The 22572-nt window shown below is 34.8% G+C and overlaps 3 protein-coding genes across 6 annotated transcripts; all 3 read right to left on the bottom strand.

Moving 5' to 3' along the window:
- Nucleotides 1-836: 836 nt before the first annotated feature.
- LOC102598571 (T-complex protein 1 subunit epsilon) lies at nucleotides 837-8262 on the bottom strand. The gene is made up of 9 exons (XM_006341722.2): nucleotides 7934-8262; nucleotides 6080-6398; nucleotides 5534-5882; nucleotides 3879-4011; nucleotides 3723-3775; nucleotides 3265-3367; nucleotides 1696-1862; nucleotides 1489-1602; nucleotides 837-1330 (listed from the first exon to the last, which is right to left on the bottom strand). The coding sequence occupies exons 1-9, from the start codon at nucleotides 8130-8132 to the stop codon at nucleotides 1160-1162; spliced, it is 1608 nt and encodes a 535-aa protein (XP_006341784.1). The 5' UTR covers nucleotides 8133-8262; the 3' UTR covers nucleotides 837-1159.
- A 4019-nt stretch (nucleotides 8263-12281) lies between these two features.
- LOC102598902 (uncharacterized) lies at nucleotides 12282-12883 on the bottom strand. Its single transcript, XM_015306314.1, has 2 exons — nucleotides 12651-12883; nucleotides 12282-12567 (listed from the first exon to the last, which is right to left on the bottom strand). Exons 1-2 carry the CDS (start codon nucleotides 12787-12789, stop codon nucleotides 12389-12391), a joined length of 318 nt encoding a protein of 105 aa, XP_015161800.1. The 5' UTR covers nucleotides 12790-12883; the 3' UTR covers nucleotides 12282-12388.
- A 2495-nt stretch (nucleotides 12884-15378) lies between these two features.
- Nucleotides 15379-21158, bottom strand: LOC102599228 (cleavage and polyadenylation specificity factor subunit 6). 4 transcript variants are annotated; one of them, XM_006341725.2, is made up of 3 exons: nucleotides 20988-21158; nucleotides 17826-19968; nucleotides 15379-16064 (listed from the first exon to the last, which is right to left on the bottom strand). In XM_006341725.2, exon 2 carries the CDS (start codon nucleotides 19930-19932, stop codon nucleotides 17986-17988), a length of 1947 nt encoding a protein of 648 aa, XP_006341787.1. In that variant the 5' UTR covers nucleotides 19933-19968; nucleotides 20988-21158; the 3' UTR covers nucleotides 15379-16064; nucleotides 17826-17985. The 4 variants fall into 4 exon arrangements, with proteins under 4 accessions (XP_006341787.1, XP_015161766.1, XP_015161767.1 ...); XM_015306280.1 differs by having other exon boundaries at nucleotides 17331-19968; XM_015306281.1 differs by having other exon boundaries at nucleotides 17331-19968; nucleotides 20934-21158.
- Between the last annotated feature and the right edge of the window lie 1414 nt (nucleotides 21159-22572).

Raw genomic sequence — 22572 nt, forward strand, 5'->3', positions numbered from 1 at the left:
TCAACATAAATGCAACTTTAGTGAAATTAAAAAGGAGGGACTTTTTTGTACACTATGAATAGGACCATGATTTGGTAGACTGAAATTTGTAGTCACCAAAATGAATGCATCTTTTAGACAAAAGTCATAAATGAAGAGATGTAATTTTGCAGATAGCAATGATACTAAGACCTAACCGCTCAACTACCAGTAGCAACTAACATGCACATATTAAAAGCCTCCTTATTCCTCAGATGAAACATAAATTTGTCACCATTCTTGCCACCACCCTCCCCATAAATAGCCTATCCATGAAACTTGTGCCATTTCATTCTACTCTTCTTCTATGTAAGCATCAACCTCATTACTTTTCTCTTTTTTAATAGACGACAACACACCATTCAAAACTCGATGAATAATAGCTAGAGTTCAAACGTGTGAGTTGAATAAATCTCACACATAGCAATCTTACCACTAAACCAAAGTCTTATAAGCTAGCATCAAGTTGAATGTCAAAATAAGATGAACAATTTTGACATATAAACTTAGCTAATGCAACAAACTGGGTCGATTCCTTGAACTCCAATCTCTCACTGGAGTTTTTATAAGTTGTGCAACAGTCTCATTAAGTATAGTACTGACTGAAAATTTCCTATTTAACAAGTACCACAAGACATTGAAAATGTAAACCACAGAACATAAATCTCAACTTTGAACGTAGGATGTCAAAGAAATTAACATGATTTCACTTGTTCTTAAATTTAATTGAACAAGTTAACCATCAACAGCAGAATGCACATGACCTGTCACTAAATAGTTGTTAGTTTCATCACATTATAGAAGTAATTCTCAAAGAGTGGTCTAAATGCTCCTCCATGGTGGTACCTTAATAATAAAATCCATCAGGCACATAATCATTTTAATATAGTTGCTACATCATTGCAAATAAAGTATACCATGAAGGTGCAAATAATCTTTCAATGGAGAATACCGTGACAGAAACTGATCATCAATCAAGTGAAATTCATCAACCACAAAAATTCTACTCAAATAGACAACATAGAAGCCAAAGCATAAAATCGTGAAAGTTTCACCCAACAAAACTTCTGGTTTGCATAGCCAGAAGGAAAACGTTCATCTTCTCTAAGACGAAGAAAATTTTGCATTTCCATACTTAACATCAATACGCGGAAGGAGTAATCACATCATCAATCTTTAGGATCATCTTGACAACCTGAGTTGCAAGCAAAATCTGTTGTTGCTTCCCAATTAGAGTCTCGAAGACATTTTGCTCACGCATGTCATTTGTTCCAACATCATTACAATCTATTCCACAGCAGGGATTATTCTCCTGCATAAAAGATTTGACGTTAAGGTGATAAACACAATTGTTAGAAATGGGAAATAATGGCTTCTGTATCTTTTTCTTTTTCTAACACTCTTAACAGCTGGAAATGTCATACAACGACTCTTTTTTTAACAAGTATCATACTAACAAGTCAGTATTACCTTAATTTGCTGAGACTTAACAGCAGATAGAGTTTCAATAGGCTGGAGACCACTGTTCTCAGCAAGTGCCATTGGGACAGAATCCAAAGCATCTGCAAATGCCCTGATTGCATACTGCAGAAAGAGGGATTCAGGCTTCAGCTAAAGACACTTTAATACAAAAGATGAATACAGAAAAATATTACAAAAAACAACTAAAAATTATACCTGTTCAACTCCTGGATGTTTATCAGCAGCCGCTTCAACAGCAATTGAGCAAGAAATCTCTGCTGAACCACCACCATATACAATTGAATTGTTGCGAATAAGATTTCTAGCAACACATAAAGCATCATGGATACTACGTTTTGTCTCCTCTATCATCATCTTGTTGCCTGTACAGTGATCAAATATCAGCTCAGCCATCCTAATATATAACAGTTCTTGTCATACACAATGTCATTTCATGTAGTGTTGGATAATCATTGGCACAAAACCTCAAATTTGCAAGGTAAGAAAACATGTTGCACAATGTGCTCCACGCAAAACGAATGGCACCAACCTAGATGAGAGAAAACTATGTTTTACTCATATGTTTAGTTCCCATCTACCAAGTTAGTTACAGTTAAAGGGGGGAGGTGGGGTAGTAAACCAATCAACCAAACACTCTAGAGAAATTAACAGAAAAGTTTTGATTTGGTTGAGTCAATTAAAACCCATAGAAAATCATAATTGAATTGATTATTTGTCTATATCTTATGAAAATGCACTAAGTTTGGTATGACAGAAAATATACGCAAGTGAAAAATCAATTTTGGAAACATTTTGCTTGATGATAACTTTTAAAATTTTCTTTCTTTTAAGGTGAACTTCAAACAACTACTTATGGAAGGATAATACCCCAATAATTATCTCCATCTAATAAAAATATAGAGGGGATATCTACGCTTCTATTGCTTATGGAAAATAGCAACTATTTGAGAAATGCCTTTCATTGGGCCTTTAAAATGCACTGTACGTTTTTAATAAAATGTTTTTATGGTTCAAAGATTTGTTTGTTACATACATTTTAAACTTCATCGTGGTTGACAAGTAATTACTAAAGAACATCTTATTATGAGGAATGGTTTTCACTCACACTGTAATGTTAAGAGGAAAAATATTTTTTTCATAAATGATAAATCAAATCATATCAAACCATTGGGTTTAGACATAGTTTGTTTGATTTGGTACCTCCAAGTAAAGTTAGGACCATCTGAACCATGCAGACACCTAATTAAACTGACTGGCTGAACTTTTTCAACTCGGCACAAATTGGAGTTGTCACTCGCCTCTACTTATCGGGAAAAAAAATTCAAACAAGAACTAATCTTTCACTAGGATTAGCAGTGTAAGATTTAAATAAAAGTCCACACAATAACTGTCTGGGTGGTTACGCTAAAGCAAATTGCCATTAAGGAAGCATTTTTGGGAAGGTCATGACATAATGTACCACAATTTGGATTCAGGGAGCACATATTTGTAGAGTTCAATCATAAATAATACTGTCAATCGAATAAAACATGTACAGACAGGGCAAGGGCAAAGGAAAGAAACTCCAAAATTTAATCAATTTCTTGTGAATTTTCACCAACAATTAGAAAATAAACCACAAACACATGCTATTTTCATAAGTAGCGTAATAAACTAAGGATTTTCAACAGGCAATATTGATCAACAATTAAAAAGTAGACAAAAAAAAACATGCAATTTCCATCAACAGCAGAATTAAGGCATCTCCGTAGGCAATAGACTTACCACCACGGATAAATACAGTTACTGCTCTTGAATTTGCACAATGCTCAATGTAAATCATTCTATCCTTTGTTGTACCGAAAGCTTTCTCCCGAACAATACCAGCCTGAACTTATAAAAAATCATGTTTAGCATAGAGACTACAGAGAACTACAAATCCACAAGTGCATTTCACAATAGAAGGTCAGTTAAATGGTGAAGCTCTCATAGAGTACGTGGCAAGATATGATGTCCAGTAATCCAACATATGAATGAATTAGAAACACTTCCACAATATATTCATGCAATGTTTGGCATTAACAATATATAGGTAAAAAGTGCATTATATATCCATAAATTTTAAGATAAGCCTATTATAGCTTTAATAAAACTAATCAATCATCTTCTAATAACTTTCACATATAAATCCACAACATTTCATAGATGCATAATGTACATCCACAAACAGAGGGAAAGAGTACCTTGCCAAGTTTTTCAGGTGTCAACTCTTGAAACCTTGGTACTATTCTCCCACCTAACCAAATGCACAAACACGAAGAAGAAATTAAATTAAATTAGCAGATCCAGCAGAACCAGTGAAATATGCAAGGCATCATATTCAATAAGTAGACACAAACCTGTGGCAATTGCTATCAGCTCCAATTCCACACCACCTACCCATCTAACAGCAGGCAAATTTCTATGCATTAATAAGTGATTAGCTTCATCATCAAAACCCCACTGGCAGATAACTAAGGTAGCACCAACATCCTGTTAGATATGTCACCCTTTTTAGACAAATGAAACTCCAAGAAGCGAAATCACCAGAATACAAGGAAAATAGGTCCAGATAAAAATAAACTGCATGTAAAAGCACACATATTGCAATATTAAGTCCTAAGAACACACACCAAGCCCCCAAGGCCTAGCTCAAGTGGCAGAAGGTGGAGGATTTGTGGCTTAGGTCGCAGGTTCAAGCCCCACACCATGCAAAGCGAAGCCCGGTATTTAAGTGGAGAAGGGTAGAGGGGCGGGCCCATTATCCACCGAGTTTAGAAGGCTGTGATTGGTCCAAAGGGCGGGTCACAGACGGATTTCTCGGTTATCAAAAAGAAAAAAAAAAGAAAAAAAAGAACACACACCAAAGATCTCATCTCACTAACAAATTGTTTGGATGGTTGTTACATATCGTTTTATATTGTATCACACTATATGGTTTTGATGAATACAACGTTTGGATAGATTGTATTATTTACTGTCATAACATATTATCATGCACCATCAATTTAAAAAATGAGCGTACAACATTACAAAGAAAAAGTATGGTACATGCAGAGTTAAAAAAATGTATGGTAGAGGAAAAAATAAGATTATTAGATAATAAGAGCAAGATGAGAAAACAAATAAGGTAACAACACGATCACATGAAATTGGTGGTTACATAAAATGGCACTTTTCATCGTTACATTACAATGGATTCAACAATATGATACAGTAAAAAAATTGAAAATGGTAGCTTGTATGTATAATAGACAGAACAGGAGTCTTGAAACCATATTTACACGATACAACAAAATTTAAGTAATAATATGATACTATACAATAGGTAACAATCATCCAAACAAGCTGTAAATGAAGTTCCATTACATATATGACTCAGTGGTAATTGTGAACATAACTTGTAAGTATAAATAGAGAGAACTGTGCATAGGTTGTATTGAAACAATATTTACACGATGCAATAAATTCAAGTACCAATTAAAACAAACCTTGTACTTAAAGTAACAATATGATACAATACAATAGGTAACAATCATCTAAACAAGCTGTAAATGAAGTTCCCTTATATATGACTCAGTGGTAATTGTGAACACAAGTGTTGGCATACCTACTGCCTTTACTTGTTTATGTCAATAGGCAGACCACATTGCATAACCTTACAAGACAAGGGGCAAGAAAGAGGAGAACAAATATCTCTGGATTTCATTCGTAAGTGAGTTTTGCATATACAATGATAGGCTGGGAACAACAAATTCCTTTGCTAAGAGAATAAATGGATGTGAGAGAGTGAAGGGAACTAGTTTTGCAACACTATCACCTGAAGTTCAAGGAAAGAACTATTAGTTTTAGCTGATCATAGACTTCTCATTACTCCAATATATCTATAAGAGCCAATAAACATGTCTGTCTTTTGTTGCTCCAACCCTCCCATTTTCATTCCCTTATAGAACAAGGGATTAGCTTCAACAAATGTTTTCAACTCTTATCTCATTTACAGATTCAGTAATTTTACCTTGCACTTCTGGACCATGTCATCAAAGTACTTCTGCTCCTGTAGGCGTAAAGTTTGAAACTTCTCCACAGTATCAATGTCAACCTTATGCTTAGTCTTTGGCTTAGGAGGCTCAAAAGGACATGTCAAAATTGCAATTTTCGCATCCTCAATTTGCTTTGGCATCTGTGGATGACTCATATCTTTGTCAACTATAATACCATAAATTAGCTCTGTGTCCTCTAACTTCCCACCAACTTTCCCTTCAACTTTGATCAAGTCCAGGTTTACATCCTTCCTCTCTAAATCAGCAACTGCTAAAACAGCTTTAACAGCAATTTCAGCCATGCTACGTTTGCATCTATTCACACTGCAATAAATTATTCATGTCAAAACAAGTACCAAGTTTTGTTGCAGGGTTTTCAGCATTGTTACAGTATCAAAAGCAGCAAAATACTACGCATGATGCATGTTATATATAAATAAAATGCATGTTCGTTAAGCCATAAAGTCCAATTCGCTACATAGAAATTTCCAACCAGTATCTGAAATTGACTTGTCACTTACATCTTAGATGACAAAGTAGTCATGCAAGTTTGAACCAAAGGCTCAATGTCATTCAGACCGAATTCAAACTTATGTGCTACATGCTCCAAATGCTCAACTGCAATCCTTGAAGCCATTTCATACCCTTCTGCAATCCGAATAGGATGAATACCACGTTCTAACAACTTCTCAGCTTGTTCTAGCAGTGCCCCAGCCATGACAACAACTCCAGTGGTTCCATCGCCAATTTCATAATCTTGACTTCGTGACAACTCAACCATCAACTTTCCAATCTGATTGTCAACATCCATCTGCTCCAAAATGGTGGCACCATCATTTGCTGACAATTGAAATCTCCAATATTAGAAACATCAAAACAAGATATGAGATTGTCTGCATAGGTTAGATCAGAAAGGAAAGAGCTCATAGTAGTTACAACTATGTGTTCAAGTAACTACTGTTCCTAAACATAAGAAGACTATCGAATAGAGGCACGTCTGGCAGAAAGAAGGGAAAGCTGAACGCAACGAAAAGCTTGCTTCAACTAAGGCAAGCCTCATAGGAAAATAATTGTATACTGCCCCAAGGTTGACCTCAAAAATTTCTTTCCAGAAGGACCAGAACACTGATTAAAAGATCTTAAGAAGCTGGGTCAACGGAGCTACAATTTGTAGCAAAGGAATTTATATGTCAGGCATCAATGAGACAGCAAAGCTAGACACGCGTCTCCACTCCTCGAACAAAAGAGATATTCTAAATATAAAGTGCTCCAAAAATAGTCTCCTAAGCAGTCTTATTACCTTTCAATCATATATTAGAGTTATGATTTCCTTGCGTAATTGTTCAAAATTATCAGTAAGGTCAGAATTACAAATAATTGATACAAACAAAAAAACAAATTCTATGAGTCAAAATCCAATTTCCATTAACAAAATGGATAAACGGCAATCGAAAGCTTGAACATCTGCACTGCATATGCACTAGCCCCTTAGAATTCCTCCAAAACCAAGTACGACTGCAGGCACTAATATGACCATACATCACATCAAACATAGTAAGCGAAATGGACGCACTTAAGCAACCTGTGGTGAATCCAACTTTAGGGGCCTAACTAACTTGACTCTAGAGCCATGTAGAGTTGTACACTCGACATTCTACTAAGCCTAGTTACTGGACAAAAAAAAAGAAACTTTTAACCTCACCAACTGCAACCTCGGAAAAAAATTCTTTACAATCACTAGTGCATCTACAACTAAATGAAATACACAATACAGAACCAAGCTCCTAGACTTACAGTTTCTCAAATCGTCATTTAGAACACTAGGATTACCACTAGCAATGCAGAATCCAGTAATTTACATATACAATGTGCCAAAATATTTCCCATAAAGAAGTCATATCCTGGTGTTTGGTAACCAAAAAATATTTTCCCAAGAAAACTATACATTTTCCAGCAAAATGGTTCCATTATTTCCTTACTTACGTGCAGAATTCATTTTGCCTTTGTAACTATCCCAACACTAACTGAGTTTCACTTGCTCCAACCAATACTTGGACATTGTTATCAACCATTACTACTCAAGAGATTTTATCAGAACACTGCCAAATTTCACTGGCATTATTATCAATCTTGAAAATATTATTTTTTCAGAAAACATTCTAAGCTCACCAACCAAACATTTCTGGACAACACTTTTCATGAGAATCTCCTTCGAACCAAACACACAATATGCTTTCTGGAGAAACCAAATCAAAACCACAAACGACTTTTATTAAAAACGTAGATTACCAAAAGTTGTACCAAGCAGCATAAAAAGGTAGATCAAACTTCAATGAAGAGTAAGAGAAGCAAAAAAAGGATGAAGAAGAACATACTGATGGTGACATCGCCGTCAGGGCTCTGAAGCATCTTATCCATGCCTTTAGGACCAAGTGAGGTACGTAAAATACGTGCAACAGCTTTTCCGGCAGAAATGTTGGCCTTCTGAGCATCGAGGCCTCTTAATCTAGTTTTTTGTTCTTGCTCCCTTAGTATTATAAACGGCCTTCCGAATTCATCGAAAGCTAACGCCATTGTTCCCGGTGACCTGCTTTCGATCAGATCGGGAAATAATAATCTCCGGCGACAGTGACAGAGAGAGTTGCTTTATGAATCTAGAACACTTTCAGAACCCTAGCATGCTTTCTGTGATAAACCCTTACTCCCGCTTCTGGTTTATTAATGTACTGTTTCTAAATGGGTCGGATCGGGTCACATCGAATCGAATCGGGTCGAGTGAGCTCCAACTCTCTCTTAAAAACATCTAGACTCTAGTACCTAACTTATAATTAAAATTTTGATTGCATAATATATAAACACACCTTTTATATATTTTGGTTTCGATTTATATTTATATCCTTCAATTTTAGGTGTTCATAAGAAGACACTAAATTAGTATAAATCAGAACAAGTAGACATACATAGCATAATACGCATATAACATCACCTAGGACACAAAATTGTCATATATGACAACATGTAGGATGAATGCATCTTTTTGTTCAATTTTATACAAGTTTAACTGTCTATTTGTGGATATCCAAAATTAAAGATCATAGTTGTTAAATGAAGCTAAGTTAATGGTAATATATATTTAGGAAAAATTTCTAACTACACACCATTTTTTACCTTATTTTCTATTATTCCCTACCATTTTAAAAATTTACAAAAATCCTTCTTTTTTCTCAAATTCTCTCCTTTTCAGATACATAACTTTCAATCTTCCAACTCCACAATTTTCTCCCTTTTTTCATGCCTATAATCACTCCACTATATCACCAGCTACCTCCATTACTCCTTTTTTTTGAATTTTAAATATTTTCTCTGCCCAATTAATGATTTAAAGTTAATCAAGAGTAGTTCTTCATTTATCTTTTTTCCAGTTCTTTTTTTTTTTTACAGGAAAACACAAACAAAGGTAATTATTTATTGACTATGTATCAGATGTTTGTTATGTATGTGCAATACTATTTTATAACTAAATCATTGTTTATCATATTCATAATTTTTTTTGTATATGATACATATATAGCTACTTCAAATTATACGGGCATGATTCATAAATACTTATTTATACTACATGTATCGATCTCAAACTAAACAACTTATGAGCAACAATTACATGTTTAATGTATCCCGTAACAATACAATACTTATTAATTTAAACGAGATACATAAATAGTAATGTATCATGCACTAATTTTTTAGATATGATACGTAAATTCGAATTTATACTAAATGTATCAATTACATAGCAACTATCACATGATAATGTATCGATCTCAAATCTAACATCTTATGAGCAACATTTACTTATTTAATGTATATAGAATAAATACAATACTTATCAATTTAAACGACAATCATAAATGGAATGTATCATGCACTAATTTTTTAGATATGATACGTAAATTCGAATTTATACTAAATGTATCAATTACATAGCAACTACCACATGGTAATGTATCGATCTCAAATCTAACATCTTATGGGCAACAATTACTTATTTAATATATCTAGTATAAATACAATACTTATCAATTTAAACAACATGCATAAATAGTAAAATGCTAAGTAGCAAAGATATTTATGATGTATCTTCTCAAAAATTTCGATAATTTTGAATCAAAATTGAAAGGATCTTCAATGAACTAGGAGAAGAATTTTGCATCTCAAAATTTTCAACAATTTTGAATCAAAATTGAAAGGATTTTCGATGAACTGGGAGAAGCATATTCCACAAACAAAATACAATATCAACAGACACTCAGTAACGATACTTGGTAGAGTAATCTTTTGGTGCACTGTCTCAACAATATCAATGAACTCTTGTTTATCTTTGACTGCCCAGCTGATCTTGTTATTGTTTCATGTGCCAAGATCAATCATGATGTGCCTGTTCCTGAAGAAGAACATGATAGTTGATGGATCGTACAACTAATACATTGTGTTAAAATCAGGGACCTCTGTGATGTCCACCAGGTCTATCACAGTAAAATTTGTTAATGCATCTGCAACTGAAGCCAGCACCTCATCCATCTGCATACAAGTTTCGTCCCAGTCATGGCCGAAGCGGATAATGACAAGGCGTTCCTCTTCAGCGAGAATGGCTAGATCGATGGCTCATCCTCTCGACAAAAGTTTTTGAATTAAATAAACCTTCGCTGAACAGGGGCAATTTGAAATTTTGAATTTCTTCATTCTGTTTAGGATTTGCCTCTGTATGATTGAGAGTAAGAAGAAACGTAAGCGTAATTTATGGGCTTTAATTAGATTTTCAGATTTTATTCCTTTTTTAGTGCAACAGAAGGATTTTTTCTTGTATTAGAATTAATGTATCCGGATGGTGAATTAATGTTTCCGGATGATGACTTATGTATCCGGAAGGTAAAATTTTTAAGGGATTATTGTAATTAGAAAAAGAGTAGGAATAAAATGTAATTTACTCTTTACACTATGAGATTTATGTAAATTATACATATATTTATATATTATGTCAATTTTGATTGTTGTATATTAGGGAAAAATACATACATTCCCCCTAAACTTGTAAAAAAAACTCACTTGCACTTCAATTGACATTTTCTTTAACACTTATCTTAATTGAAATGTAACTATATCCTCCTTTCGACTCAAAATGACGCATGGGTTGGAACTTGGAGGATATAGTTACATTTCAAAGGTGATTTCAATACTCCTCTCTAAAAATTATTTAGTTGTGCAGTGTAATTATAGCCCGGTGAGAATTGGTGGAAAAAGATTTTTGATGACCTTTTCTTAACTTCATTTTTTATGTTTTGGATTATCTTCATTCTCCTCTTATTTAATGTTATTAATTAGTTGATGCAATTAGGAGAAGATCACATAAAAAATATATTTAATGTTATTAATTAGTTCCAATTCAGCAAATTTGGCTTCCTTCAATCCTCTAAAGGCAAAGAGTGACCAATGAAAGCATTCATATAGTCATCTCTTCCGTAGCATCGATTGATTTGGTTTGATTTTATATATTATCGATTCAGTCTATTAATTTTTTATTTTTAAATATGCAAAATCAATAACTAAATCAATAAGATTTTTTTATCGGTTTTGGTCGTTAGCGGTTTGATTTTTTATGTAAACAATAAGAAAAAGCTTATAAAATAAATATATGACTTCTCCAATAATTTGACACGACTAGACAATAATGTAACTTTACTAATGCTCATGAAATATAAATAATAATAACTAATGAAAAGAATTATGCAAGTGTAAAACAAAGAGAAATTAGGTAGAATAGAATTCTTTCTTTAGGTTTTAACATTCTGTATAACGTGAATTTGTGAACTCAAAGTTACTCTGAAATGTAAATTGAAGGCTAAGGGGCAAAAACAACAACTAGTAATATATTGAGATTAATATTTAATATTTATGACGAGTAAACTAGTAGTACTAGTCTTAATAGGTTATCAATTTACCCAATAATCCTAACAAATATTCAAAAACCAAAACAATCAATAACCCGATAATTTTTTTTTCTATAAAACCATTAAAAATCGTTCATCCAATAACCATAAACCAATAGCACTTTTTTTCAATTCGATTTATCGGTTTTTGCATATCCCTAATGTAAATTGTATCTTTTTCCTCTAGATAGTTTCAATCCCCTGCAAGCACTTAGAAAACATCCAGACTTGATTCTTTTAATGTTAACAAAACTACATACTTTATATTTACTTTGTCTTAACTGATAATTAGTAATCAAACCGAATCTAAAAAGAATTAAACTCTTAACCTCCTATACATTAAACAGAGTAAACAATAATCCGTCACAATAAATTAAGGGAAAAATGTTTGAAATATATCCGAACTTTGATCGAAATTGTTGTAACATTACCAAACTTTGAAAATGACATTTTAACCCCTGCACTATTTAATAGTGTATTTTAAAGGTATATATGTGTCCACGTAGACATCATAAATATTGCATCATTATAAATAGTAATGTGTCCACGTGGACACATATATACCGTTAAAATACACTATTAAATAGTGTAGGGGGTAAAAGGTCCTCCATAAAGTTTGATATCGTAACAACAATTTCGTCCAAAGTTGGAGTATTTTTCAGACCCTTTTTCCATAATTAAAGAAGAAGAGAAAATCCGATTCAAAGTTTTTCATTTTTCATTAAAATTTCATGGTTTACAAAGATGATGTCTTTTACATATTGTCCAAGATAACATGTAACATAAATTAAAGACAGGAAAATATGTAACCAAGAAAAATAAGGTGGATTGAAGCTCCAGTCATGATTAAAAAAAGAATGAAACAGCAACAATAATTGTGGCAATTGTGGTGAAATCAAGAGTGCTAGTGGTGGCTCCATTGGGTGTTGGTGGTAGGCTTATGTCAGGAAAAGTAACTCCAGAAATTGGTCCACCAACTGGTGCAGCAGCTACAGCTTCATTGTCATCACTCCCATTAATTGTACCTGTCCCAATTTATGTGACACATGCAGTTAAAATTTTGACAGTGAAATTATTTATATATTTGAAAAGTACGTAAAAAGAATACCAATGATGTTGTTGCTTTCAACCGGAATAGGAGCATTAGCTGCGTCTTTCAAAGCTGCTGTTGTAGAATCATCAATGGCGGAGGTCATACAAGCCATGGCGAAGAAAACCAGAGCAAGAACAATGATTTTAGGTGCCATTTTTTTCTTGCTATGAACGTTTTCCTCTTTTATTTGTATTTATTTTGAATGCAGCAATGGAAATTAAAGAAAGTGCTGCAATGAGAAAGGAATAAAGTTATGTAGGGATTAATATAGGAACACAAAATGAAATTATGTAATGGTTAAGCGGAGTCCAAGGATGACCATCAAAGGCCCTATTTCCCTTCTTTTTATACGGCTCAAACATATTAGTGGTCTAAAGTGAAAATCAAATGAAGGCCTTAAACTTAAAAAGATATTTATATATATATATATTTTCTTACGAAACTAATTCTTCTAGCTCTTTGAGATGCAAAGTTATTGAAAGGTTTTTCTAATTGATTCTTTTGAGAATTTCTTTACAATCCACTTAATCTTTTTTTTGTGACAACGCTCGTCCCAATGTATCAAACTTCTTCTAATAACCTATTAGGCTATTATTGCTTAAATAAAATAAGGTCTCTCGAAACGTAAGTCTTTCCATTCATGGTTGCTAAATTTTAAAATAAATTCAACAATAATTAATACGCTTCCAAATGAGTCAATAGAGATATAATTTGGACTGAATAAATACATAAAAATAGAGAGAATGAACACCAAAAAAATATATTATTGATTATGATGAATAAACTTACATTCCATATTACAACATAGTAGTTGGAGTTAATTCATAGGAATGACAACAGGACGATGCAGAAAAGGTTAGAGTGCATATAGATGTGGGGTGAGTTGCGTGAATTGGAGATCAAATCCTAATACTAATAATAAGTTAAACAGTTTATCATTTAGGGTTGTTGATAAAATCCACCCATTTAGAAATTGGAGTGACTATGAAGTTCCATCTTAACTTTAATCTAAATCCTATATTTATCTTAAGAAATCATAAAATATGTACAAATAATTAAATTTAGTCACTTGAAAGGACTATAATTCTTAATGTTTAAACTTTAAATCTTGAATGTTTAGAAACACCTTAAGATGGCACACTATCATTTTGGAATCTAAACTATTTGATAGAAGGAGATAAACAATAATAAAGGAGCATAGGTGAATCTAATATTTTGAAATATAAAAGGTTCCTACAACAGTCTCAAGTTAATATACAATAATAATTAAGTTTACATTCGACTATTTCTAAATATTTAGTGAATAATTTAATACATATATCGGATGTAAACCTGCACATAGCTCCGCTTAGGGTTATGCAAGACCTGTTGATATGTTAAAAATTCCCATGTGAATTGTACATGTACTAGGTAATATTGCATCATGCCTCTAAGGGGAGCACCAAAACTGTTTATTCATACTAGTATTTGGTTCGAATGCTCATTAATTATTTGATAACAACTACTCCCTCCATCTCATTTTATGTGAGGTAGTTTGACTCGACACGGAGTTTAAGAAAGAAAGGAAGACTTTTAAAACTTGTGGTCCAAAATGAATGATAGAAATTTGTGTGACTGTAAATCATTTCATTAAGAGTAAAATAGACATTTTATAGTTAAATTGTTACTTAATATAAAAATGTGTCATTCTTTTTGGGACCGACTAAAAAGGTAAGTAAGTCATATAAATTGGGACAGAGGGAATATCAGAAAAAAGTGAGATGGATGTCTTTCTAACTTGGCTATTATTGAGAATGAAAACAATTGAAAGACAAACATACCATACATACAAACAAACAAATAGCTTTTCATTTCAATGGTACAAATCACACTATTGTGCATAAGTTAATTAAATCAAAAGAACACAAAACCAAAAAATTATCAACAAATTGCACGAAAGAACATACCAAACTTGAAGTCAAATAATGCAACACATATCAGTACTAAACGTTAACTCTCTCAAGACCAGATGTTAATATCAAGCAAGATTAAAACACAACTTCTAATCACTAATTAGTGATTGGAAACATGTATATATCTCAACTCGTTTCCTTTTAAGCCAATCAATCGCCTTCTCAGTTAACTGCAGACCCCCCTACAGTTAATAAGTTGGGGGGTAATGAAGGAGAATGGATATGAGCAGGTAATTGTCAATCGTGCACACAAATTCTTCTTTCATTTTCTAATAGTTCAGGTCAGGAACACAGGCTGCTACGGAAATGAACCAAAACAGAGAGAGAAGACTAATATAGTAGCTCCAAATATCACAGTTCAAATGGTGAAGAGAACAAACACTATTAGGAAATACAAAAAACCTAAAGAAAAGACACCAAGAGACGTACATTACATGGTAACCAAACCGAAAGAACTGCAAATAAGTCAAGAATAGAGCACTGTCTCAGAGCAACTGATGCAACTTATATTGAAGGAGAATTTTATCGCAAAGATACTAGAAAAAAGATGAATGCAAGAGAGATATCTTATGCATTCAATGTTTCTCTGATCAATTCTAGAGACTTGAACTAATTGGTGAAACATCAAATTCCAGGCTAATTAGTAATTAACAGATGTCTCAGTGGCTAACATGTACTGAACTGAAGCTAAAACCAAAAATGGAAGAGAAAATTAAGATACAATGGGTTAAAGGCAGCAAGAACCTGGTACCTGTCCCTGGGCCCTTTGATACATCCGAACCCACATCTTGTTACTCCTAAATCAAATTATGTTAACATTATATACAGCCAATGCGGCACAAGTTTACATAATGAGTTACAAGAAAGCAGAACCGATCAAATTATCAGATATTACAACAGAAATTTACACTTGGTGTATGATCTAACAACAAAAAAGTTTTTACAGGCCTACAGGGAGGTTCCCACAGATGCAATCTGTATCTGCGATGAATAATAAGCCAACTCCTCCAGATGTTACAGCAATCACCTATATTTTGGATTACAGCACCATACAAAAGTTTCTAACCGACCACAACTAACCTAGACTAGCATTACTATGTACAAACCCACCATACTGAAATCTACAGGACAAAGTGCTCAGCAGACTTGGTACAAGATCTTTACAAAGCTCAAAAAAGAGCAAAAAATACGTGTATGAAACATTACACATGATGGAACCTACTACATATCTACAATACATAGCTCACAGTAGAGCTTTAAAAGACTGGTGGGCCTGCTGATGCATCCCTATCTAAATTGGATGCCCACGATGTTATATGCTAAAGAAAACAAAATTACAGACAAACATCTCAGGCGCACTAGGGCACTAGGCAGAGACTAGCATTTTCAAACAATTGTCCAATTTAACTCATCTTCCTCCAGATAACCAAAATATGCTGATTTAGTCACGAAAAACAGAGAGTTGCCTCGCGGCTCCCTGAATACGATAATTAGAGAAAATTCTCATGTTAATACTCATGAAAAATGATAGAACCCAAATTCAAATGATTGCGTCAGTTATAGATGCCAATAACAGTTAAGAGATGCATTAAAATTGACATAGAAACCAAAATGAAAGAAGGAACAATGCAAACTGATCTTTAACTATCTTAACTGTCTCAGGAAGAAGGTTAAATGGTCAAACCCTCCCGAACAACACTTCAAATCAGAGCAACGCACAATTGGAATTGTACAAACAAATGCACATCAAGAAAATAATCTATTAGATTTAACATAGTTCAAAAATAGAACTGGCATCCAATGTCTGTCTCTGCATTTCTGCCTGTACTAATGCCATTCAAGAATGAGATGAAACAATATCAATGTAGCACAAATAATCAAACCATATATACAAAATCTTTTAGTTGTACAACCATGCAGATGGGCTGAATTTTTCAGCTATATCTATCAGGAGCAGAGAAATGCAACTTTAAATTCTTTGCCTGAACTCATATGAAGGCCAGCATTGAAAACATGAAGGATCTATAAGTAAGTACCCCTATCCTCTTCTGGAGGATCGGGAGGAGGAGTTGGTGGTGGTGTGACATGAGAAGTTTGCTTGGTCCATAAAATAAATGTCAAAAGCCCTCTAAACGATACGGCTTTTAAAACAATCTTTACTTCAACAAAGAGAAAGAAACCACAAAAACCTAATTCACGGAGGATCTTTCGTTTATTCACACACCAAAAAAAAAGAGAAAAAGGAAAATACCAAAATGTAACAAATTGTCAGCTAACCCATGACTCTGCCATAAATAATCAGAGTACAACAGTGCAGCAGAAATTTTAGTGAGTGAAGCTCATAATATATTTGTTGATCACCTAGAGGCATTATGAAAGCAGCAGCTACCCTATGAGCCATGCAGTGTCACATAAACTTAAAGTTGCTCAAAAATTTCTCCAAGACCACATACAAATTACCGCCACAAGAATTATGACTCCCTAACTAATTCACAACAAAAAAAATCCTCAGCTTCGCAAATAAGATGTGTTAGTATACACCCATAGTGGATGATCCGTGCATATAAGCATCACTTTACCACCCAACAGCCATGGCACAGCCAATTTATAGGAACACCACTTGAAATCATTAATTTCATGGCTTTCTAAAATACTATCGTGAAAATTCAGTTTCTTCCCTGGAGACATAATCAAATAAGGACCAAATTTGAATAAAAAAAGGCAACAGTACCTCCAAGCATACCTAGATAACAAGGTCTGGCAGCCTAGAAAGGAATAGCCAAGATAAGACAACCCCCCTCCCGCGGCCAATACGTGAGCACCCAAACAGGCAAGCAAAAGAAGAAAAAAAATACACATTTTAATATCACATGAGCAGCGAATTGAAAAAGCCAAGCATCAAGATACATTAAGCCTATTTCTCAGCTTTCAGATTAAACTAACATAACCAACTGAAAGAACTTGGTCAGCAAACAATCATACACAAAAGGGCGCACAACTCTAAGATAATACACAACAAGTTCTAGCAGCTCCAAGAGCTAATTTACGATAATAGTCATAAAACCTACAAATTAACAGAATTAGAAAGCTCAACTCGTTAAGCAAACCCATTGAGTTTTTCAATAAAGTTACTCATAATCTTAGCACAAATAGAAGTTCTGCATCAAATGACGTTTATAGGGAGTAGAATAGAAGGATCTATATCTACTTCCTGGAGCCGTAGTAATACTTGACTTACTTCTTTAAGTCCTGAAACCACAGAATATCAGCACCAACACAAAACAGGAAGAACGCCACTGCATACAAGTAGCTGAAGGAAGGACATCACCAAAGGTTAATAATTGCGCCTGTAGTCCTATAAAAGACTTGGAAAATAGATGCACGCAGCATAGATGAGATCATTCAGAAGGTGCGCGTCTACGTTTCCCATAATTTGTGTCTCTTGATCTAGACCTATGATCCTCCTCCTGAGCTGCTCGGGATTTGCTACGGGATCTTGAAGAAGACTGTCCACGGTCATAGTCTTCCTCATACTCTGATTCACGCTCCTTTTGACGATAGTCCCGGTAACCATCCCTTTCTTCCCTGTATCTGTGCTCCTTATCATGCCTATCTCTGTCATGTTCTCTTTCATCACGATGCCGCTTGTCAGAGTTGCCTGACCAGTCACGCTCAGAACCCCGTTCCTTTTCCCTGGACACAGCACTTGACCTGGCTCCTTTATCATGGCTAACCTCTCCATAGCCATACTCTGATGCATTATCTTCACCCCCATAACTGGACTCTCTAGTTCTCCTGCCATGTTCTTCTCCTCCCCATCCTCCCCCGCTTGTGTCAGTCCACATTCCTGGATGAGGCCCATCCATCCCAGCAGCACTCATCATTCCCATTCCATTTGCAGCCATTCCTCGACCAAAGAATGCAGGGTTGACATGAGGAGCCACTCCAGGAAGACCCATAGGATTAACAGCTTGAAATGGAGGCATCATCCCGGGAAATGCAGGACCTGAAAATCCTCCATAACCAGCTCCTCGACCCATAAAACTGGGATCAAAACCAGGACCCATCATGCCCTGGGGATGCATTAGACCTGCAGGAGGACCACCAAATGCTGGACCTGCAAGTCCTTGCCCAAAAGCTCCACCAGCACCATTGCCAGCTCCAGGATTCACCATCATATTCTTTGATCCCATGGCTCCTCTTCCCCTCACTGGTCCACCCCCAGGTCCTCTGTTAGGCATACCCGGCCCTCCACGCCCCCAACTACCTCTTCCGAAATTCCTCCCAGCATCTCCAGGGGTGTAATTTGGCCCACCTCTACCAACTCCCTCATTCATGGGTCTCCGCCCCTGTGGTTGAGACTGCACCTGGTTTTGAGTTTTGTTCGCATATGAGGAACCCATCTGTTTTATAGTTTGTGGAGTTGCAAATGCGACAACACAGGCTCGCCCATTGAAATTATAACCATTCATTCCTTCTTTGCAAGCAGCTGCAGAAGCTGGGTCAAAAAACTCAACTTGACAATAGCCTTTAGACTTGCCACTAGCTCTCTCATCAAAGAATTTGATCTCCTTTACATTCCCATATTGAGTTAGCACACTCTCAAGCTCAGCATCAGTAGTCCACCAGTGCAATTCTCCAACAAAGAGCATGGTGTTGCCATTCTCCAGAGATGGCCTAAAAGGAGTCTCACTAATAACTGGATTATTCATGTTAACATTCCCACTTGAGTTCAATTGATTAGTTGGCATGTGCGGAACAACTCTTGGTCCAGGCACAACAGAATTCATCAATGGTGTAGCTTCACTGGCATTTTTTTCTGGCATAGCCATAGGATCAGCACCAATTTTCTGGGGCATTGGCATGGATCCTTGGTAACCAGAGTTCCCCGCTTGAGAATTGAGAGTCATTGTAATTGCTGAAGGCCTTGCTTTTTGTGCAGCATCAGCAGGTCGTTCAGTTTCCCTTTCAACTACAGGCTCACCCTTTTGCTGGGGAAATTGGACTTCAGTGCCAGCATACTTCCCTTCTGTTGCAATACCAGGGATTTTCGCCTCCTCTGATCCTAAACCACCAGCCCTTGAGGCAGGAAAACTATCTTTCTGGGCTTGAAAATTCCCATTTCCCGCATCAACAGAAGGAACTGGAACCTCTGACCGCTGCAGCTGTAGGAAACCTTCCCCAATGTTAACATCATTGTAAAGATCATCATATTCATCATCTTCACCCATCATTTCATCCTCTGCTAGAGCAGGAATTGTCCCACTTCCATGGTACTGCATCTTGTGGCTTCCTCCATATTCCTCATCACCATAGTCCAACTGCTCATCTGCTGTTGGATCCATCGAAGGTAACTGAGACTATAAATTAGGAAACTCCACCTGATTTTTAAAGGCATGAAGATGATAGTTAAGTTCATTGTTTTACATATTAAGAAACAAGAAACTTGAATTTCCAACTGCAGCAAAATACACAAGTCTTAATACATATGGTCATTAATGTTAAAGAGGATGAGAAACAGTCTGTTCTATATTATTTTTTAAAAAATTGATAAACCCCCACACCAAACCCCCAAATTCCTACTCCCCAGGGGCCAACAGTGGCTTTTTTCAACTTCCCACCTTGGTCATTCAAACTCCCAAGGAGGAAGGGATCCCACTTGACCAACTCTCTTTTATCAAAGATGACTGTTTTAGCTTAGAGAAGAATAAGATCTTAATGTATTGAACAAATATGTGAAAACAAAAGACCATAAACTTTAACTTTAATCTACAGCAAAACAGAAAAAAAAACTAGAACACAATTTCTGAGTGGCGATTAACTTAGCATAGAATAACTACAAATAGATTTCCACTTTCAACAAACAAAAAAGAGAGAAATCAAAGTTTAAGCATTTTCAAGCAAGGCATCTTGAGATCTGACGTTATACAAGTAACAACAGCACATAGATCTTTACAAACACGCACATCAGAGTAAAAATTAAATTATATCTCAGCAGTAAAATGGATACCCACCTACATACATCCGAAAAGTCGCAAGAAAACGGGAAATTTTATACATCATGTAATGGAAACACCAATGAAATGAAATTATGTTCAATACCCAGATCACAAAATACAATCTCGTTCAATACCCATATCACAATTTCAAATAAATATGCAGAAAATCTCGAACAACATGTTTATAGGCAAGGGTATCCGATTGTATGTATCAGTCAACAAATTACAACAACAATACGGGAAAGGATTGCAATTTACCATTGACGAATGCTATTGGAAAATTGAAAAGCTGAGTTTCCGAATCGAAAGGAAAATTGTGCAAAACGCAGAGACCAAAAGATTATTACCGAATTTTTTTTTGGGGAAAACTGAAAATGAAACAAGAAGAGTCCTTTTCTTACTTGAGCTTCTCCTCTCAGCTGTAGAGGTTAATCTTCAACTTTGCCCCAATCTCTCTCTCTCTTAATACACTTCTGCGTTTCGTTCTTCAATGGTTTGATTTGGTAGTCTTCGTCAATGACTGGCCAATCTTTGGAGTGGAAAATTGGCTATTAGGATTTTAATAAGAAAAAATTATATCGGCTTTGGATGAGAAATATAATTACTTTGATTTAATGACATGGTTAAACGAAATTAATTTATTGTCTTAATAGTTAAAAATCTATCCACTTTTTTTTCCCGAGAAAAGGCCCAAAATAGTCCATCATCTTTGGGTTAAGACTCAAAGTCATCCTTGAGTTTTCACATGTAGCATTAATAGTCCCTCATGTTTGCAATATTGGTGCATTTTTGGTCTTCCTTCAAAATTTTGCCTATTTTTTAACATTGATTTTATTCATAATTTATGTATGGAATATTTAATCGTCATTTTATATATTTAATAGAAATAATAACTCCATGTGAGAGATTGTGAGAAGAAAAAACACCTTATTTTGTTTAGTAGAAATCGTATTGCAGGTAAAGTCGAGAGGTTCATCATGACGATTTCAAGTACAATAGTACAAATTTTTCTTTTCTTGCAATGTCATATGTTAAAATGTTCTTAGTTTAGCTGCAGTAATATTTATATCGAACATAACAATGTGTTCTTCTTCTCACCTTCTCTCAGATAGAGTTAATATTTCTACTAAATATATAAAAAGACGATGAGACATTCCTTACATAAAATTATGAACAAAATTAATGTTAAAAAATAGGCAAAAGTTTAGGGAAGGACCAAAAGTGCATCAATATTGCAAACATGAGGAACTATTAGTGCTCTATGTGAAAACTCAAGAATGACTTTGGGTCTTAATCCAAAGATGAGGGACTATTTTGGACCTTTTCTCTTTTTTTCCCCTTAAATTTTGGGTGGGCTGCTGGCTCCTTTAATTAATAAAACAAAATCCACAATACAAAAGAAAAACATAAAAACTCCTTTCGCAAAAAAATAAATAACACCTTTTTAATTTTGTAGTCTTAAATTAAAATTATATCAAATGTATTAAAATACATTTTTTATCTTGTGGTCTTGAATATGTCAGGTGGAAAATTGAAATTAATGTGTTGTCAAAAAACAAAAAGCGGACATGAAAGCTCACCGGAGCTCCTCGATCGGGTTAAAAAAGCAATGGACCCATGTCTTCATTCTCAGCTAGAAAGGAATACAATCTATAGGAAGAGCTCAAGGACAAAATGGTTTGATTTGTTGATCTGAATTGCGAACAATGAGCTCAAAGGTTAAGTACTCTTTTATAGCTCGTAAATCATTGAATCTAGTCTTCAACTTGATTGTTGTGAAATTTGTATGTAATTGCTTGTTTTGTATATCATAGCTTAATGACTTCTTGATTGACCACTATCACACGGTCAATTGTACCTTGGTAATTTATAAAAGATAATATTGTTAATGTGTTAGTCCTCTTTCTCCTTTAGGCTACTATCGTGTAGAAGCATTCCTAGACCCTTACCGAGTACCATGATTTTGACACCAATTCGAATCTATCT

The sequence above is a fragment of the Solanum tuberosum genome, unplaced genomic scaffold (genome assembly GCF_000226075.1).
Source record: "Solanum tuberosum cultivar DM 1-3 516 R44 unplaced genomic scaffold, SolTub_3.0 scf00027, whole genome shotgun sequence".
NCBI lineage: Eukaryota > Viridiplantae > Streptophyta > Magnoliopsida > Solanales > Solanaceae > Solanum > Solanum tuberosum.

Bases quoted from the DNA above. Each gene is read 5' to 3' on its own strand.
- LOC102599228 (XM_006341725.2), bottom strand. From the start codon at position 19,932: ATGGATCCAACAGCAGATGAGCAGTTGGACTATGGTGATGAGGAATAT.
- LOC102598902 (XM_015306314.1), bottom strand. From the start codon at position 12,789: ATGGCACCTAAAATCATTGTTCTTGCTCTGGTTTTCTTCGCCATGGCT. The intron at 12,568-12,650 runs GTATTCTTTTTA...AAATTGGGACAG, and splicing joins TGAAAGCAACAACATCATTG to GTACAATTAATGGGAGTGAT.
- LOC102598571 (XM_006341722.2), bottom strand. From the start codon at position 8,132: ATGGCGTTAGCTTTCGATGAATTCGGAAGGCCGTTTATAATACTAAGG. The intron at 5,883-6,079 runs GTAAGTGACAAG...AATTTATTGCAG, and splicing joins ACTACTTTGTCATCTAAGAT to TGTGAATAGATGCAAACGTA. The intron at 3,368-3,722 runs GTACTCTTTCCC...TTATAAGTTCAG, and splicing joins CACCTGAAAAACTTGGCAAG to GCTGGTATTGTTCGGGAGAA.